This window comes from Gopherus evgoodei, chromosome 1 (genome assembly GCF_007399415.2).
Source record: "Gopherus evgoodei ecotype Sinaloan lineage chromosome 1, rGopEvg1_v1.p, whole genome shotgun sequence".
In the NCBI taxonomy this organism is placed as follows: domain Eukaryota; kingdom Metazoa; phylum Chordata; order Testudines; family Testudinidae; genus Gopherus; species Gopherus evgoodei.
In genome coordinates, this window is record NC_044322.1 from 352,313,441 (window position 1) to 352,332,024 (window position 18,584).

The following is an 18,584-nucleotide window of genomic DNA, read 5'->3' on the forward strand; positions in this document are numbered from 1 at the left end:
CCTCTCCCAAGATGGCTGCTCTTGCTGCAAGTCTTGGGGAAGATGAGTTGTCCAGTGCTGGGGGATTGTAGTGAGGTGGACGGGCTGTCCTTAGACACAGAAGAAGAGTGTGGCTCCAACCCTTGTGGGCAGAGCCCTACCCCTAGCTCCATGCCAACAGCGGGGCCGGAAGAATAAAGGTGGGACCCGGAAGCTCAGTCGTGGCCTAGCCACTGGAGGGGACAAATGCTTCCTCTGAGCTCTCGTGCTGGGAGGTGGCAGCAGGCCCGCAGAGTGCAGATGATTGGTCCAGACCACCTGGACCCTGGACTGACCTGGCAGATGACTGGCCCAGCCCACCCAGACCTCAGGATGACTCGACCGCGCAGGAGACAGACGACTGTCCCGGACCACCAGCTGGCCCAACCCCAGCAGAGCTACTGCTGGCAATGAGGTCCCCGCCGATCATCTTACCTCACTGGATCAGCAAGTACCCTTGGAGAGGGAGTGTGGAAGTAACCCTGGGGTAGTAGACCCCTGTTTGGCTGCAACGCTGGCAGAGGGTGAGTCAGTGTGTTGCGGCTTGGATCCCCACTGACGCGGTGGCAGACCCCTCCGCTACCCTTAGGGCCCTGAGCCAGGACACTGTGGAGTGGGAGGGCCTGCATCCCCCCTGCCACCCAAGCGGTGGGTGACAGACTCCCACTCCCTCAGGCTAGCTGAATGAAAGCCTGAGTTAACTGACTTTGGTTGCAGGCCCAGGTTGAGTGACTTTGTTTCCTGCCCAGCTCTGAACCAGAGCCTGGGCTCATTAACTGCTTGCAGCCCCACCTGAGTGCAGGTTGGAGCTGAGCGACTTTGTTTACCGCCCAGCCCTGAACCAGAGCCTAGGCTGATTGACAATGTGCAACTCCACCTGAGTGCAGGCTCGAGCATACTTTGACAGGCCTTGCTGATTCCCCCCACAGCAAGCAAAGGGGGGCCTCAGGGCAGAGCGAGGGTGGAGCACCCACCTGGAAAAAGGAAAGTCAGCACCTATGCCTGAAGTGACATAAGTTATACTGACATAAGTGGTAGTGTAGACACAGCCTTTGATTCGAGTGGTGGCAGCCGTGTGTGCCTGAGATGCATTCTGAATGAGTCACAGGTGATGTGCGACCATCATCATTCAAAGCAAAGCAGATGGCTACGTAAGCCTGGAACCAATTGAAATCTTGGGTGGAAATTGGTTCCAGGGGCAGGGATGCACTCTGGTTTGCCCTTTGACGGGCTGGCCAGATAGCCAATGTCTGCAATGGGTAAGAGTGGCTTCACTGAAGGAAATGTTGGTACTATAGTAAGTTTGCTGACAGACAGTCTTTGTGACCTAACTGTTAAGAATTTCAAGGGACAGGAAGCTCTGCCCCTCTGCCAGCCTACACTTCTGTGTGGCTTGGGGGCAGGCGCCTGCTCAATCGCTATTCAGTAGCAGAATATCATACACCAAAAGCTGCCATTCAGCGGAAGTCTGTCTGCTAGCACCGTGGTTATACAAAAGACAGCAGCCACGCTGCAGCACCACCCCTCAGCAGACTCCCTCAGATTCTAACTTCCCCGACTCTCCTTCTGAACTTTTCCCCAACTCTAAATGTAGAAAAGGTTATCACCCAATGTAAAATTAAATATGTAAATGGTCAAAGATGATGCCTGTTTTCCCCCATTAGAAACACATAAAGATGCTTGCGTGCCATGCTATAAGCTCTCTAGTGTAGCCATAGCCAAAACACAGGGCATCAGCAACCCTGGGATGGAAACCCATGGTGCAGGAAAGACAGAAAAAAATAAGCTTTATAAGGCCCAGTGTTTGCTGTCATCGGTCTGCTCCAATTCTTTAGATTCCATGCAGAGCTCGACAGTAATTATCAAGAGCCCTGGAGTCAATAGGAGCATTATTGTGTCATTTCCTGAATATCCCTTTAGATGGAGTTTTTCCTGCTACTGCTGATTGGGTTTCAAGAATTTTCCAACAAGTTCACATGGCTTTAAAGGCAGAATTGCAGAGGATGTACTACTCAGCTGGGTTTTAAAAAAGAAGTTAAAGCCCTTTGTATGTTAAGGGAAATTGATTTTTCACCTTCGTTTTGGAGGGATAACCAAAGGATATGATTGTTTGGGCTGAAAAATTATACATTTAGGCTTGGATTTCTAAAGGAGCCTATGGGAATGAGGTGCCCAAATCCTATTGACTTTCAATAGGAGATGGACACTTAGCTCTTGATTCTGTACTTTTTGAAGTCAATGGCAAGATGCCTGTTGACTTCAGGCCTTGAATTCTCTTAGACTCTTAGCCCTGGGCCATGTCTACATCTAAAATTTTGCAGCGCTGGTTGTTACAGCTGTATTAGTACAGCTGAATAGGGCCAGCGCTGCAGAGTGGCCACACTTACAGCAACCAGCGCTGCAAGTGGTGTTAGATGTGGCCACACTGCAGCGCTGTTGGGCGGCTTCAAGGGGGGTTCCGGGGAAGGAGACCAGCTTCGCCGCGGTTTGCTCTCGCGTTCCCGGAGCCACCCTGCAAACCGCAGGGAAGGAGACCTGCTTGCTCGGGGTTCCGGGAACGAGAGAGCAAACCGGGGAAGGAGACCAGCTTCGCCGCGGTTTGCTCTCGCGTTCCCGGAGCCACCCTGCAAACCGCAGGGAAGGAGACCTGCTTGCTCGGGGTTCCGGAAACGAGAGAGCAAACCGGGGAAGGAGACCAGCTTCGCCGCGGTTTGCTCTCGCGTTCCCGGAGCCACCCTGCAAACCGCAGGGAAGGAGACCTGCTTGCTCGGGGTCCCGGGAACGAGAGAGCAAGCCGGGGAAGGAGACCAGCTTCGCCGCGGTTTGCTCTCGCGTTCCCGGAGCCACCCTGCAAACCGCAGGGAAGGAGACCTGCTTGCTCGGGGAACGCGAGAGCAAACCGCGGCGAAGCTGGTCTCCTTTCCCGGTTTGCTCTCACGTTCCCGAACCCCCCTGCAAACCGCAGGGAAGGAGACCTGCTTGCTCGGGGTTCCGGGAACGAGAGCGCAAGCCGGGGAAGGAGACCAGCTTGATTACCAGAGGCTTCCTCCTTCCACGGAGGTCAAGAAAAGCGCTGGTAAGTGTTTACATTGGATTACCAGCGCTGGATCACCAGCGCTGGATCCTCTACACCCGAGACAAAACGGGAGTACGGCCAGCGCTGCAAACAGGGAGTTGCAGCGCTGGTGATGCCCTGCAGATGTGTACACCTTCAAAGTTGCAGCGCTGTAACTCCCTCACCAGCGCTGCAACTTTCTGATGTAGACAAGCCCTTGGTCTACACTGGCGGGGGGGGTCGACCTAAGATATGCTAACCTCAGCTACACGAATAGCGTAGCTAAAGTCAGCGTATCTTAGGTTGACTTACCTGGCCATGAGGATGGCGACAAGTGGACCGCTGCCACTCCCCCATCGACTCTGCTTTCGCCTCTCACGAGCTGGAGTTCCAGAGTCAATGGGGAGCGCAATCAGGGATCGATTTTATCGCATCTATACAAGATGCGATAAATTGATCCCCAATAGATCAATCACTACCCACTGATCTTGTGGGTAGTGAAGACCTGCCCATAGGCACCTATTCCATGGGTGCTTCGAGGCTGGAGCACCTATGGGAGAAAAAATTGTGGGTGCTGAGCACCCACCGGCAGCCCCCCTATCAGAACCTCCCCTTCCAGCACCTCCTGCCCACCAGCAGGCCCCACTGATCAGCACCTTCCCCTCCCTCCCAGCACCTACCACCTGCCCCAGATCAGCTGTTTTGTGGCATCAGGAGGCGCTGGGGGCGAGGGGGAGGAGCGAAGGCGCAGCATGCTCGGGGGAGGCGGTGGAACTGGGCAGGGAAGGGCAGAGTGGGGGTTGGAAGGGGTGGGGCCTGGGCAGAGCCAGAGGGAGCATCCCTCGGCAGATCGGAAACTCGGCACCTATGCTTAGAGTCTTTGAAAAACCCAGTCCTAAATATCACAGACTGCCTCCCTCCTGGCGCCTCTGGGTAAGACACTGGGAAATGCTGGGGTAGTTCCAGAAGACTGGAAGAAAGCTAATGCTGTGCCAATATTTTAAAAGGGTAAATGGTGTGACCTGGGTAATTATAGGCCTGGATAATTGTAGGCCTGTTAGTCTGACATTGATTCCAGGCAAAATACTGGTGCAGATGGTATGGGACTCAATTAATAAAGAAATAAAGGAGGTTAATATAATTAATGCCAATCAACATGAGTTTATTAAAAATAGATCTTGTCAAACTGATCTGATATCTTTTTTCATGAGATTACAAATTTGGTTGATAAAGGTAAAAGTGTTGATGTAATAGACTTCTGTAGGGTGTTTGACTTGGTATGCATGACATTTTGATTAAAAAACTAGAATGTTATGAAATTAACTTGACACATTAAATGGATTAAAATGTGGCTAAGAGATAGGTCTCAAAATATAACTGTGAATGAGGAATCATCATCATAGAATATCAGGGTTAGAAGAGATCTCTGGAGATCATCTAGTCTAATCTTCTGCTCAAAGCAGGACCAATCCCCAGACAGAGTTTTACCCCAGTTCCCCCTCAAAGTTTGAACCCTGGGTTTAGCAGATCAATGCTCAAACCACTGACCTGTCCCTCCCCAGGCAGGTATGTTTCTAGTGGGGTTCCACAGGAATCAGTTCTTGGCCCTACACTATTTTAATGACCTGGAAGAAAACATGAAATCATCACTGATAATATTTGCAGATGACACAAAAATTGTGGGAGTGATAAATAATGAAGAAGATAGGTCAGTGATACAAGAGCGATCTGGCTCAGTTGGTAAGCTGGGTGCAAGCAAACAATATGCATTTTAATACGGCTAAATGTAAATTACTCATCTGTGAACAAAGAACACAGGCCATATTTACAGGATGGAGACTCTATCCTGGGAAAAAGTGACTCTGAAAAAGATATGAGGACCTTGGTGGATAAACTCCAAATCTGACATTGGGGCAAAAGGGCTAATGCAATCCTGGAACATATAAACGGAGGAATCTCAAATAGTAGAGAGGTTATTTTACCTCTATATTTGGCACTGATGCAAAGTCTGCTGGAATAGCGTATTCAGTTCTGGTGGCCACAATTCAAGAAGGATATTGATAAACAAGAGAAGATTCAGAGAAGAGCCACAAGAATGATTAAAGGATTAGAAAACGTGTCTTATAGTGATAGACTCAAGGAACTCTATTTAATTTAACAAAGAGAAGGTTAAGGGATGACTTGGTCACAGTCTATAAATACCAACATGGGGAACAAATATTTGATAATGGGCTCTTCAATCTAGCAGAGAAAGGCGTAACACGATCCAATAGCTGGAAGTTGAAACTAGAGAAATTCAGGCTGGATTTAAGGGGTACACTTTTAACTGTCAGGGTAATTAACCACTGGAACAATTTACCAAGGGTTATCATGGATTTTTCCATCATTGGACATTTAAAAATAAAATGTGGATGTTTTTCTAAAAGATCTACTCTCAGAATTATTCTGGGGAAGTTCTATGGCCTGTGGTACCTATGAAAGTATTGAATACTTCACCTGAAACATACTGCACTGCTGTGGATCACTTTCCCCGGCACAGCTGAGCATATTGCTAGTGTTTGAACTTTCCCCCCAATCTAATCCTACCTGATTCGGGGCCTGATCCAGTGCTTATTGAAGTCAATGGGAAAGCTCATGTTGCCTTTGGTTTAATGGAGGGTTAGCATTTTAGATCTTAAACAACAGTGCCAAGAAAGCTAGACACCCCTCACATAGAGTACTTGTTCCCCAGATTGGTAAAAAAAATAAAAAATAAAAAAAGGTAAAAAACCCAGTCTTTTTAAATAGCTCCAAAACCAGTCCATCTTTGTTAGCTTCTTTGAGTCAGGATATGCATGGGGAGAAAAGTACAAGAGTATCCCCTCGCAAAACACTGAATAGTGACAACAGCCAGGGAAGCAAGGCAGAGGGCTAATTTGCTACTAAATGACATTTTAAAATAATATACATGTTTGTGCATATTGTAATCTCAAAAACAATTATATGCTTAATTTTCAGCCTGTGTAATAAAACAGCATTTATGCAATTCGGGTTTAAGAATTACAGGAGCCAACATGCAGCCGTTCGTATTGCACCATAACAATAGTGTTCATAAAACCTTGCTCCTGTAATGGCACCTTTTCTGCCTCGGTCTCAGAGCACATTCCTCCCCTTTTATTCAATGGAGATAATTCTGAGACTGATAAGAATAGGGAGATTTAGCCTGCAGTTTCTTTTGTAATTGCTGGTTGATATTACATGTAGCAGAAAGTTTCTGAATTTGCTGAGAGCAGATGGCATGACTAATCTAGCTTAAAATTAATTGCAGGACAAGCAGTATTTAACATGTTTCGTTTGCTGAGCATCTTGTAAATGTTTAATTTTTGCAAAGCCACCCTGAGGTAGATAGATACTGTTATTTTTAATGTACCAATGGGGAGGTTGAGGCAGAGGGGTTAATTGACTTGCCTAAGGAGGGCGTCAGTATCAGAACCAAGATTAGAGCTAGGGAGTTCCAAGACAGTGATTAAATCAGTCAGCCATACCATATTCTCTTTCCCTCACTCCCCTCCCCACCTTTTTAAAATGGCTTAGCTGACCTGTAGATGGACTTTTTATAATCTATGTTCATATTGTTATTCAATCTTTTCCTTAATATAGTATAATTATTAATCATAACGAGATGACCAAATTGCTCGGGGGACTTGGTAATTGTATATTAGGCAGCCTTTCACCTGTAGATCACAAGTTCAAATCCACCCTTATTCAGGTATTAGTCATGATGGCTGTTTGGGATTCTCAGTTTATTTCTGGTGAGACCAGTGTCATCACAATAAAAAGCAGTAGTATGGCAGTCTCAGCAGAACCCTAACGATTGAATGGGCCATGGAATCTGAACTGCTCTCTCAGCCTAGGAGGTGATCCTTTGAGCTACAGTTGGCAGGGTTGTGTGAGGGAGCTTGAACTATTTCTGATGGTGATGAACCCATTCTGTGGAACAGGAACACTCTGCCACCCAAGGTAACATTTACATTTAGACCACACTATGTTGATATTGTCCGCAAAGGCCACCCCATCCAATGCCACTATGAATGACTTCTACTTTTCCTCTGATCCTTAAAAAACTTTTTGCCGTGGTGCAGTTATAGCCTTTACCAAGGGAAGCACCAGAGTTCACCGGATTAGTTCATCCTTTCACAGGCTGGCATTACCAGTTCTGGGATTTCTCCAGCAGCTCAAGGGCAGTTCATCACCATTAGACTTGTCACCTGTTTGACAGCTTTCTGTGTGGGTCTTGGAAAGGCCCATTTTGGAAATCACTTCCCTTTGTTTCCCAGATATGTTTTGGAAACTTCTCATACTTCTCTTTATTAATGGCAGATGTGACAAGTTGAGTCACAGAAACCCCCTTGGGACTGCCACCTGATGTGATGAGAGTACCTCTAAGCCTGTTTTCCTTGGCAGCTTGAGATTTAAGTGCCTGCCTAGTTGTGCCAGACACACTATCCTGCTACAACCGCAGACCCAGAACTGAACCACATCCCCCAAAATCTTCAGGCTTAACTGAAAACAGCTTAAGAAGTGCTCCTGTCTGCAACACCCAGACACCCAGTTTCTAATGGGAGCCAAACCCCAAATAAATCCGTTTTACTCTGTATAAAGCTTATAACGGTAAACTCATAAATTGTTCGCCCTCTATAGCACTGATAGAGAGATATGAACAATTGTTTGATTCCCCCAGGTATTAATACTTGCTCTGGGTTAATTAATAAGTAAAAAGTGGTTTTATTAAATATAAAAAGTAGGATAAGTAATAACAGACAGAACAAAGTAAGTTACCAAGCAAAATAAAATAAAACATGCAAGTCTAAGCCTGATACAGTAAGAAACTGAATGCGGGTAAATCTCACCCTCAGAGATGTTCCAATAAGCTTCTTTTACAGACTAGACTTCCTTCTAGTCTGGGTCCAGCAATCACTCACACCCCTGTAGTTACTGCCCTTTGTTCCAGTTTCTTTCAGGCATCTCTTTCGGGTAGAGAGGCTCTCTCTTGAACCAGCTGAAGACAAAATGGAGGGGTTTCCAGGAGCTTATATAGTCTCTCTCGTGGGTTAAAACCTCTCTCTCCCCTATGTAGAATCACAGCTACAAGATGGAGTTTTGGAGTCATATGATGTAGGGGTTCCGCCAGGGCTCGCCTCCCTCTGGGGCGGCTGGGAACCAGGCCGCCTCACTACTTAGGTCCAGTGAACTGGGAGAATTAGCCTGACTGGGCGGCAAACAGACAGCACCTCAGGCCCCCAGGTAGGGGCTGAGCAAACAGTTCAATAACAGGCCCAGGTCCTGGCTCCGAAGAGCCTGATGAGAGAGGGAGATGGCCACCTGCGAGTTGGGTGGCGGGGGAACGCAGGTCCTCCCACTCCACTGCATCCCAGTCTGGGGTCCTAGCAGCGATGGATGACCCACTGCTGCATCAGTGGGGATCCTGGCCTCAACACACACTGACATTGACTCTGGGTGTGCTGCAGCCAGACTAGGGTCGGCTGCCCTCGAGTACTTCCTACCTCCCCCTCCAGAGGTACCTGCATCTGGACGGAGTCTTCCACTGAGTCAAGCACCATGGGCTCCTCTGGGTACCCGGCAGTACCCAGGCAGTAGGTAGGCTTGTCAGCTCCTCCGGGTAACTTGCCAGCAGCAGGGGTACCAACTTTTCCGGGGTCTGCTTGGCATCTGGCCAATCCTCAGGTCAGCTGCAAGCTGCAGGAGTCTCCCTGCCGGGAGCTAGGCCACAGGCGTCTGGCTTCTCCGGTGGCCGGGCCTCTACTGAGTTCTGGGGTTGGGCTTTCGTAGTTCCTGTCCTGCACCCTGACCTCTGGGGGGCAGGCGCAAGCTCCATTGGCTCTGCCCACTTTGGCTTCTGGAGGGGCTCGTCCCCCTCCAGAGAGGCTGGGAACCAGTCCGCCTCACTACACGTGGACAAGTCGCATGTCCATACATGACTCAGTTCTCTACAGGCTGACATCATTGCCCACATGTTAGCCCGAATGTTCCCAGGAAAGCTCAGATGTGGATTGGCGTCTGTCAAGGTCCATTGTTAGCCAAGTACTCCCAATTACTTGAATAACCCCTTGACACTATGATGACCAATTCTGCCTTAGGTGCTTCCTACAGCAAACACTTTAAATACAAGCATAGAGCCAATACTCATAACTTCAGATATAAAAATGATACATGCATATGAGTAGGATGAATATATTCAGTAGAACATAACCTTTGCAAAGATACATGGCATAGATAGCCTAAAACATATTCCAGTTACAGTATGTCATATTTACACTCATAAGCATATATCTATAAAGCATTATGGGGTGCAATGTCACAGCAGAATTCAGACAAGTTTCTTGTATGGAATCTACCCAAGCAGATGTACAATATGGGTGCTGGCTGCTTCTTGGAGAATTGACTTTTTCAAGTCTTTCACAATGTTAAAAAAGTTGGCAAGGGTCGAGTGCGCAGTTGCTGTAGAGGAGACTGACCTGTCTGAGCAAATACAATGAATTATGTAAGTGGCAAGGTGGTGTTATCTGGGTTGTCTCTTCTGTCAGCCACAGAACATAGAGGTCAGATCAGCGGATAATGCTGAATAGAGCAACAACTCAAACTTGTGCAGATATGTGTTTCCTGCAGAAGTAAAAAACCAGAATGATTTTTGAAAATTTGCTCTTAAGAAGGATTGACAACTGAATGATGGGGTACAAGACAATGGTAGCCCGTAAAAGGTCAGCATTTGCCAAAAGTCATCTGACATTGGTATCTGAGATATTACAGTTTTTCTTTACACTTAGAATAGGAAACAGTTTTGTATATATATATATATATATATATATATATATATATATATATATATATATATATATATATATATATATATATATATATATATATATATATATATATATATATATATATATATATATATATATATATTGGCAAATATTGATATTTTAGCCACTGTACATTTGCATTCTAGGATTTACTAGTTTGCACTGGTTTTGTGCCCTCACAATTTCTTGTGGGTACTTTCCAGCATATCTTTGTCCAGATGAGAAACTAAAACCCATTTTGTAAGAAACTCTGTGCTCTCCATAAGGATTTCTCAAGTAGAGTTTGTGGTCCTGTTTTAACTCAAGTTAATTGATTGCTAGTTAACTGACTCGATTGTAAATGCTAGTCTAGACACTCCACAAATGTTTGTTCCAGGACACATACATTTGTGGTTCACCCTCTGGCTCAGCCTAGCAATTAACATGAGTTAAAACGTGACCACAAACTCTAGTCTAGATATACCCATCTAGGTTCTTAAGCAGTGTCTATCACTGTGGTATGTGAGTGGAGAAATGCTGTGGGAAAATGCTTGCTAACCATGTCTAAAGCAGTGTCAGTTGCATCACAATCTCTTCTTTCACCAGAGATAGTTCATTATCAAATCACTTCACCTGTGATGGTCACCGGGCTCCAGAGTGAAGTTTCTTGCCTGTTCTGAATGGCTTCTAAATATCACCATAGTTTTTCCTTACTAACTAATCACAAATTTCATAGTGGTAGCCCTGTCAGTCTGTATCAGCAAAAAGAATGAGGAGAACTTGTGGCACCTTAGAGACTAACAAATTTACTTGGGCATAAGCTTTCATGGGCTAAAACCCACTTCATCAGATGCATGGAGTGGAAAATACAGTAGGAAGATAGATAGATAGATATACACAGAGAACATGAAAAGATGGGGGTTGCCGAACTAACTGTAACAAGACAAATCAGTTAAAGTGGGCTATTATCAGCAGGAGAAAAAAAACTTTTGTAGTGATAATCAGGATGGCCCATTTCAAACAGTTGACAAGAAGGTGTAAGTAACAGTAGGGGGGAAAATTAGCATGGGAAAATAGTTTTTAGTTTGTGTAATGACCCATCCAATCCCAGTCTTTATTCAAGTCTAATTTAATGGTGTCCAGTTTGCAAATTAATTCCAATTCTGCAGTTTCTCATTGGAGTCTGTTTTTGAAGTTTTTTTGTTGAAGAATTGCAACTTTTAGGTCTGTAATTGAATGTCTAGGGAGGTTGAAGTGTTCCCCGGCTGGTTTTTAAATGTTATAATTCTTTACATCTGATTTGTGTCCATTTATTCTTTTGCGTAGAGGCTGTCTGGTTTGGCCAATGTACGTGGCAGAGGGGCATTGCTGGCATATGATGGCATATATCACATTGGTAGATGTGCAAGTGAACGAGCCCCTTTTGTAAAAGCAGCAAAGAATCCTGTGGCACCTTATAGACTAACAGACGTTTTGGAGCATGAGCTTTCGTGGGTGAATACCCACTTCTTCAGATGCATGTGGTGGAAATATCCAGGGGCAGGTATATATATGCTAGCAAGCAAGCTAGAGATAACGAGGTCAGTTCAATCAGGGAGGATGAGGCCCTGTTCTAGCAGTTGAGGTGTGAAAACCAAGAGAGGAGAAACTGGTTCTGTAGTTGGCAAGCCATTCACAGTCTTTGTTCAATCCTGAGCTGATGGTGTCAAATTTGCAGATGAACTGAAGCTCAGCAGTTTCTCTTTGAAGTCTGGTCCTGAAGTTTTTTTGCTGCAGGATGGCCACCTTAAGGTCTGCTATAGTGTGGCCAGCGAGGTTGAAGTGCTCTCCTACAGGTTTTTGTATATTGCCATTCCTAATGTCTGATTTGTGTCCATTTATCCTTTTCCGTAGAGACTGTCCAGTTTGGCCGATGTACATAGCAGAGGGGCATTGATGGCATTTGATGGCGTATATTACATTGGTGGATGTGCAGGTGAATGAACCAGTGATGGTGTGGCTGATCTGGTTAGGTCCTGTGATGGTGTCGCTGGTGTAGATATGTGGGCAGAGTTGGCATCGAGGTTTGTTGCATGGATTGGTTCCTGAGCTAGAGTTATTATGGTGCGGTGTGCAGTTACTGGTGAGAATATGTTTCAGGTTGGCAGGTTGTCTGTGGGCAAGGACTGGCCTGCCACCCAAGGCCTGTGAAAGTGTGGGATCATTGTCCAGGATGGGTTGTAGATCCTTGATGATGCGTTGGAGGGGTTTTAGCTGGGGGCTGTATGTGATGGCCAGTGGAGTCCTGTTGGTTTCTTTCTTGGGTTTGTCTTGCACGGCTACCCCTCTGATACTTGAGCCCCTTATGGTGTGGCTGATGTGATTAGGTGCTATGATGGTGTCCCTTGAATAGATGTGTGGACAGAGTTGGCAATGGGCTTTGTTGCAAGGATAGGTTCCTGGGTTAGTGTTTTTGTTGTGTGGTGTGTGGTTGCTGGTGAGTATTTGCTTCAGGTTGTGGGGCTGTCTGTAAGCGAGGACTGGCCTGTCTCCCAAGATCTGTGAGAGTGAGGGACCGTCCTTCAGGATAGGTTGTAGATCCTTGATGATGCACTAGAGAGGTTTTAGTTGGGGGCTGAAGGTGACGGCTAGTGGCGTTCTTTACTTGCTTTGTTGGGCCTGTCCTGTAGTAGGTGACTTCTGGGTACTTTTCTGGCTCTGTCAATCTGTTTCTTCACTTCAGCAGGTGGGTACTGTAGTTTTAAGAATGCTTGATAGAGATCTTGTAGGTGTTTATCTCTGTCTGAGGGGTTGGAGAAAATGTGGTTGTATCTTAGAGCTTGGCTGTAGACAATGGACTGTGTGGTGTGGTCTGGATGAAAGCTGGAGGCATGTAGGTAAGTATAGCGGTCAGTAGGTTTCCGGTATAGGGTGGTGTCTGTGACCATCGCTTATTAGCACTGTAGTGTCCAGGAAGTGGATCTCTTGTGTGGACTGGTCCAGGCTGAGGTTGATGGTGGGATGGAAATTGTTGAAATTATGGTGGAGTTCCTCAAGGGCTTCTTTTTCATGGGTCCAGATGATGAAGATGTCATCAATGTAGCGCAAGTAGAGTGGGGGCGTTAGGGGACAAGAGCTGAAGAAGCATTGTTCTAAGTCAGCCATAAAGATGTTGGTATACTTTGGGGCCATGCGGGTATCCATAACAGTACCATTGACTTGAAGGTATACATTGTCCCCAAATGTGAAATAGTTGTGGATGATGACAAAGTCACAAAGTTCAGCCACCAGGTTTGCCACGACATTATCGGGGATACTGTTCCTGATGGCTTATAGTCCATCTTCTGTGTGAATGTTGGTGTCAGCTGTGGAGGGCTTCTGCATTCATAGTGGCCAGGATGGTGTTTTCTGGAAGATCCCCTATGGATTGTAGTTTTCTCAGGAAGTCAGTGGTGTCTCGAAGATAGCTAGGAATGCTGATAGCGTAGGATGTAGAGGAGAGAGTCTACATAGCCAGTCAATCCTGCTGTCAGGGTGCCAATGCCTGAGATGATGGTGCGTCCAGGATTTCGAGGCTTATGGATCTTGGGTAGCAAATAGAATACCCCTGGTCAGGATTCTAGGGGTGTGTCTGTGCAGATTTGTTCCTGTGCTTTTTCAAGGAGTTTGTTGAACAGATGGTTTCGTTTCTTTTGGTAACCCTTAGTGGGATCAGAGAGTAATGGACTGTAGAATGTGGTATTAGAGAGCTACCTAGCAGCCTCTCATTCATATTCCAACCTATTCGTGATGACAACAGCACCTCCTTTGTCAGCCTGTTTGATTATGGTGTGAGAGTTGTTCCGGAGGCTGTGGATGGCATTGTGTTCTGCACAGCTGAGGTTATGGGGCAAGTGATGCTGCTTTTCCACAGTTTCAGCCCATGCATGTCGGTGGAAGCACTTTATGTAGAAGTCCAGTCTGTTTTGACCTTCAGGAGGAGTTGACGCAGAATCCTTCATTTTGTAGTGTTGGTAGGAAGGTTTCTCTGGGTTTCTATGCTGTTCAGAGGTGTTGGAAATATTCCTTGAGTCGGAGACATCGAAAGTAAGATTCTAGGTCACCACAGAATGGTATAATGTTCATGGGAGGTGGAGGGGCAGAAGGAGAGGCCCCGAGATAAGACAGATTCTTCTGCCAGGCTAAGGGTACAGCTGGATAGATTAACAATATTGTTGGGTGAGTTAAGGGAACCACTGTGGTGGCATGTAGTAGTTTAGACAGTTTAGTGTCCTTTTTCCTTTGTAGAGAAGCAAAGTGTGTGTTGTAAATGACTTGTCTAATTTTTGTAAAGTCCAGCCACAGGGAAGTTTGTGTGGAGGGTTGTTGTTTTTTTATGAGAGTATCCAGTTTTGAGAGCTCATTCGTAATCTTTGCCTGTTTGCTGTACAGGATGTTGATCAGGTGGTTCAGCAGTTTCTTTGAGAGTGTGTGACACAATCTCTTAGCATAGTCTGTGTGATATGTAGATTGTAATGGATTTTTTACCTTCAGTCCTTTTTGGTATGATGTCCATCTGTTTGCATTTGGAAAGGAAGATGATGTCTCTCTGTATCTTTCTTCTTGTCAATTCTGATCTCATTTACACTGGTTTTATACCAGTGTAACTCTCTTGACTTAAATAGACTCCAGACTTACACCAGTGTGAAGGAGAATAAGATCTCTAGTTATTACTCAAGAGGAGGTTTCTTGCTATCTCACCATCAATTGGTGTCCTAGTGAATGTTCTGTTTTCCCCTTCTGTGTCATGGATGTGAGCCTGGTCCATCTTCATAGGAACTGAAAGTCATCAACAAAATGGCTATGATTTAGCCTATCTGAAATGAGCTTCAGTGAAATGTGGTTTCAGTCCATATCTCAATGGAGGAGCATCCACATAACAACTCAGCAATGAGGCTGAAGACTGAATGGGCCACGGGGAGTGAATGACATTGCCTGTGCTGCTGTTGCCTGCTCTGTACCTGTTTAGGGGTGTTGAGGGTTTCAGTCTCCAGTGCTGTCGGCCCGACGCCTTTCAACAGTTTGCCAATTAACTTAAAAGAAAAGCACAGGCTAGCAAGAAATTGCTGTGTGCAAGTGTCTGTGTATTAGATGTTTCTATGAGTGTCAAGAACCCACAACAGGAGGAGGAGCAACTTCAGATAATTATGCAGAAAATGATCTTTGGGGGGAGAGGGTATGGCAAACTTGCATTTTATTGAGGAAGGAAAAATTGCTGTTACGAGGGGAAGTCAGTGAGCGTATTAACCCTGGCGTTCCACATCGCGCAGACTGTCTTATATTGCCCCTGTTGCCATTGTATCTGAGTGACTTTTACATATAAAAACAGAAATAAAAATAACAAGTGTTCACGCTCTCGCTCTGTTTTTCCTTCCCCACCTGTAGGAGACGCGGAAGCAGCCTGATTGGTTTATAGAACATTTTTTACGTTCTCATTTATTTGGGGGGGGGGATTGCTGTGATTCTATAAAAGTAAGTTCCACAGTTGAACTCCAGGTCTTGCGATTACTTCATCGCCCATGCTCATCCGCCTCCCCCATGGGTCTGCAGTTTCATTGCCCCAGTGGGACGTAGCCACCACAGGAGGTCATGGAGGGGGATGCCAATCTCTCAGGTGGCTGGGTCCAATCTCAGTGAGGGTTTTGAATAATAGGACAAGCAACCTGTGTTGCTATGACAACAAAATGCTACGTTTTGCACCAGACGGGAATTGTTTAAACAACGGTGCCATGTGCAGCCATTTCTCCCCCCTGCTCCTCTTTCCATATGCATTTACCCACAGGGCTGCCCAGTGAAACTGTACCATTGTTGGGTATTTATATTTTAAAGCGATTATATGAGACAAATAAACGTAGCCAGCTGGGACAACTCTGCTCCGAGTGTGGTATTGGAGGAAAACATTACTACGCTGCCTTTAAAAGAAAGAAAGGGAAGAAAGGAGAGCCTAGTGCATGTCATTAAGGAGGAACAGATGCAGAGCCATAGCAGCCAGCCAGCTGGGTCGGGTCATATCAGATATTGTGGTTTTCTTGTAGTCTGATCCCCTTTTCAACTCTCTCTCTTTCAGCAATGAAATTGTAAAGACTGACTTGAAGAAGCTTCCAGCCCTTCCAACGCAAGCCCTGAAGGAGCACCCCTCCCTTGCTTACTGGTAACCTATCAATACATGTAATTGTCTCATCCACTGTGAGGCAGCCTGGGTAGCTACCAGCGAGCAGATCTGAAATCCAGGACCTTCTGGATTCTAGTCCTGGCTCTGCCATTGACTTACAGTGTGATCTTGGGCAAGTCACTTTAACCGCTCTGTTCCTCAGTTTCCCCATCTGCCAGATAGGTACAATACTACTCCCCAGCCTGAAAGAGAGGTTTGAGCCCCAAATGCTGTTTGCCTTACTCATGCAGGTCGGTCCCACTGAAGTCAGTAGGCCTGATTCTCCACGTGTTACCTTATGCAGCTACTTGCACCTGTGCAACATGGATGTAGAGTGCTCCCAGTTTGGTACGGTAGCATCTTATATCCACCTTACACTCTTTTTGCACAGGTGTAAATGGCTACCCAGGGTGTAAAGCAATGGAGAGTTGGGGCCCTATGGGACTGCTGGTGTGGGGAAGATGAGCAGGATTGAGCCCATAAGCAAGGAGGAATTGTTGGGCCTGATTCTGCAAATCCTGTCTGCATGGAATAACCAACACCAAAGGGTCTGATTCTCGTCCTGTATAGGCAGGGGCTGTCCATTTGTGGGAGGCTACATTCAGACCCAGCGCCCGTACAGCGCTCAGAACATATTCAGCATTATGTAGGTGCTAAGTGCTGCATTACGTTTTCCTCCTCCTATGTTATTGCATTGAAAACAAAATCTGTTGGTGTGTCAGAGTAGACGCAGCACCCCATTTACCGCTCGACCCCCCCCCACCAACATAGCTTATTTGTCTGCCTCTCCCAGCCTTTTCAGCACTGCAGATAGGAATAAGTCAGAGGAAAGGTCATTTGAGCAGGGGGCAAGGGATTGATTTGCTTTTCTGCTTGTGATTCTTTCATGTTTGTCTTTAAAGAATTGGGCTCCTCAAGCCTGGCAGTGGGAGGATAGTTCTCTTATCTGCTACTCCTTTAGTTTCTGCAGCCTGGTAATTTGATGATGGCAGAGAATATGGATTTTGTTTTCTGATTTGTGATCCCCCTACCCCACCCCCTGGAGATCCTAGCCATTTCTCTTTGCGGGGCTACATCACCAGAATTAGCTGTAACTGATGCACAGCAGAACAAGAGCTAATCTGCAAAGCTGCTAAACATTTTCTGAGTTCATCGGAAGAGGTTTGAAGAGTCCCAGACTCTGATTCAGAATCCTAGGTTGGGGCACAGGCAGATCACCAGTATTTCTGTCTCTGACCCAGCACACTGAACCTGCTTGAAAACCTGAAAAATGTAGCCGAAGATGCCCACCACCCACTACTTCTTTCATGGGCTGGCTGGGCTCATGTGCGAAGTGTGCGGGAGGGAACAGCTGAGGAGCCTACTGTTTCCTTTGGCCAAGAGTTTGGTCTCTTTAGGGTGAGACTTGACCTATCCTCCAATACACCCACACATTCCGCCTCTTGCTGGGGTCTCTTTCCTTTTCCTGAGGAAACTGGACAGCTTATTCACCACTCAGAATCCATGGCCCATCCTTGCCAAGCCTGATCATCGTTGTCCCTCAATCCACCAGCACAGAGCCCTGGGTCTCAGCTTCCCCCAGTCCATTGGATTTTGGTCCAGCCATGGATTTTGCTTTTTCCCATGTACACAGTGTGTGTGCAGCCAGCTGCTGAGCTCTCAACACACACCCCTGGATCTGGCCAAACTCCTGGCTCAGTGCAAGAGACTTTAACAACAAAGGCCTGGTAACCTATTTCCTCCTATGCACACGCCCTTGGTCTGGAACTTGGATTGAGTCACGTTGGTCAAGCCAGAGAATCTGTTTACAAAACTGTGATTTACAGCAATTGGGAAAAGACAAATCCTTCCTCATAGTTGTATGTAAGTTAATGGGAGTCCTCACACAAGTAAGGGAAAGACATAGGAATAAGGGATGCAGGAACAGGCTCCAGGTTAAAAAGTTCATTTTTTTCCATAGGGTAATAAAACAAGTGACTTTAGCCATTAGAATCCCTTGTGATCCTGGTTTCACTTCACTGACCACGTTCTTACACAGCTTTATCCCACATACAGTTCATTCTTTTTTACTGACAGTTTTTCTTCCTCCAAATGTTCACCCACATACTGTAACCTCTGACAGGAATCAGGCCTACAGTCACTTCTCTGAAATATTGGTCAAACGGCAGATGATCTAAAAGGAAAGAATTTTTAATTCCAATTTACGTTTCGACATTTCTGCTGCTCCCTGACTTTTGGTGTCTTTCTGAGATTTTATGGTGAGAGCAGATTTCACACTTCCCTTTGCCATTTGCAATCAGTTTCACGCTCGCGTTCTCTGGCATTAGCACAGAGCTGTGCTGTGTGCATTTCCAGCACTACAAGGGAATGTTTAAAATGCTCTTTCAATTGCTTTTGTTGACTTATTTTTAATGTCCTAAAAACGAACTAAAATGATTATAAAGTTGTAACCGCATTGGTAAGACTCAAACGAGATATGTTGGTTGTGTGCGTATATTCA

General features: G+C 46.0%; 1 protein-coding gene across 6 annotated transcripts in view; it reads left to right on the forward strand.

Annotated features, from left to right (window-relative positions):
- The window catches only part of FRMD4A (FERM domain containing 4A), a 410,751-nt gene that overhangs the window by 309,208 nt on the left and 82,959 nt on the right, over positions 1-18,584 (forward strand). For all 6 annotated transcript variants that reach the window (XM_030565719.1, XM_030565643.1, XM_030565594.1 and 3 more), the window contains exon 8: positions 16,001-16,084. In XM_030565719.1, the coding sequence (XP_030421579.1) occupies positions 16,001-16,084 (84 nt within the window). The remainder of the gene's footprint in view (positions 1-16,000; positions 16,085-18,584) is intronic.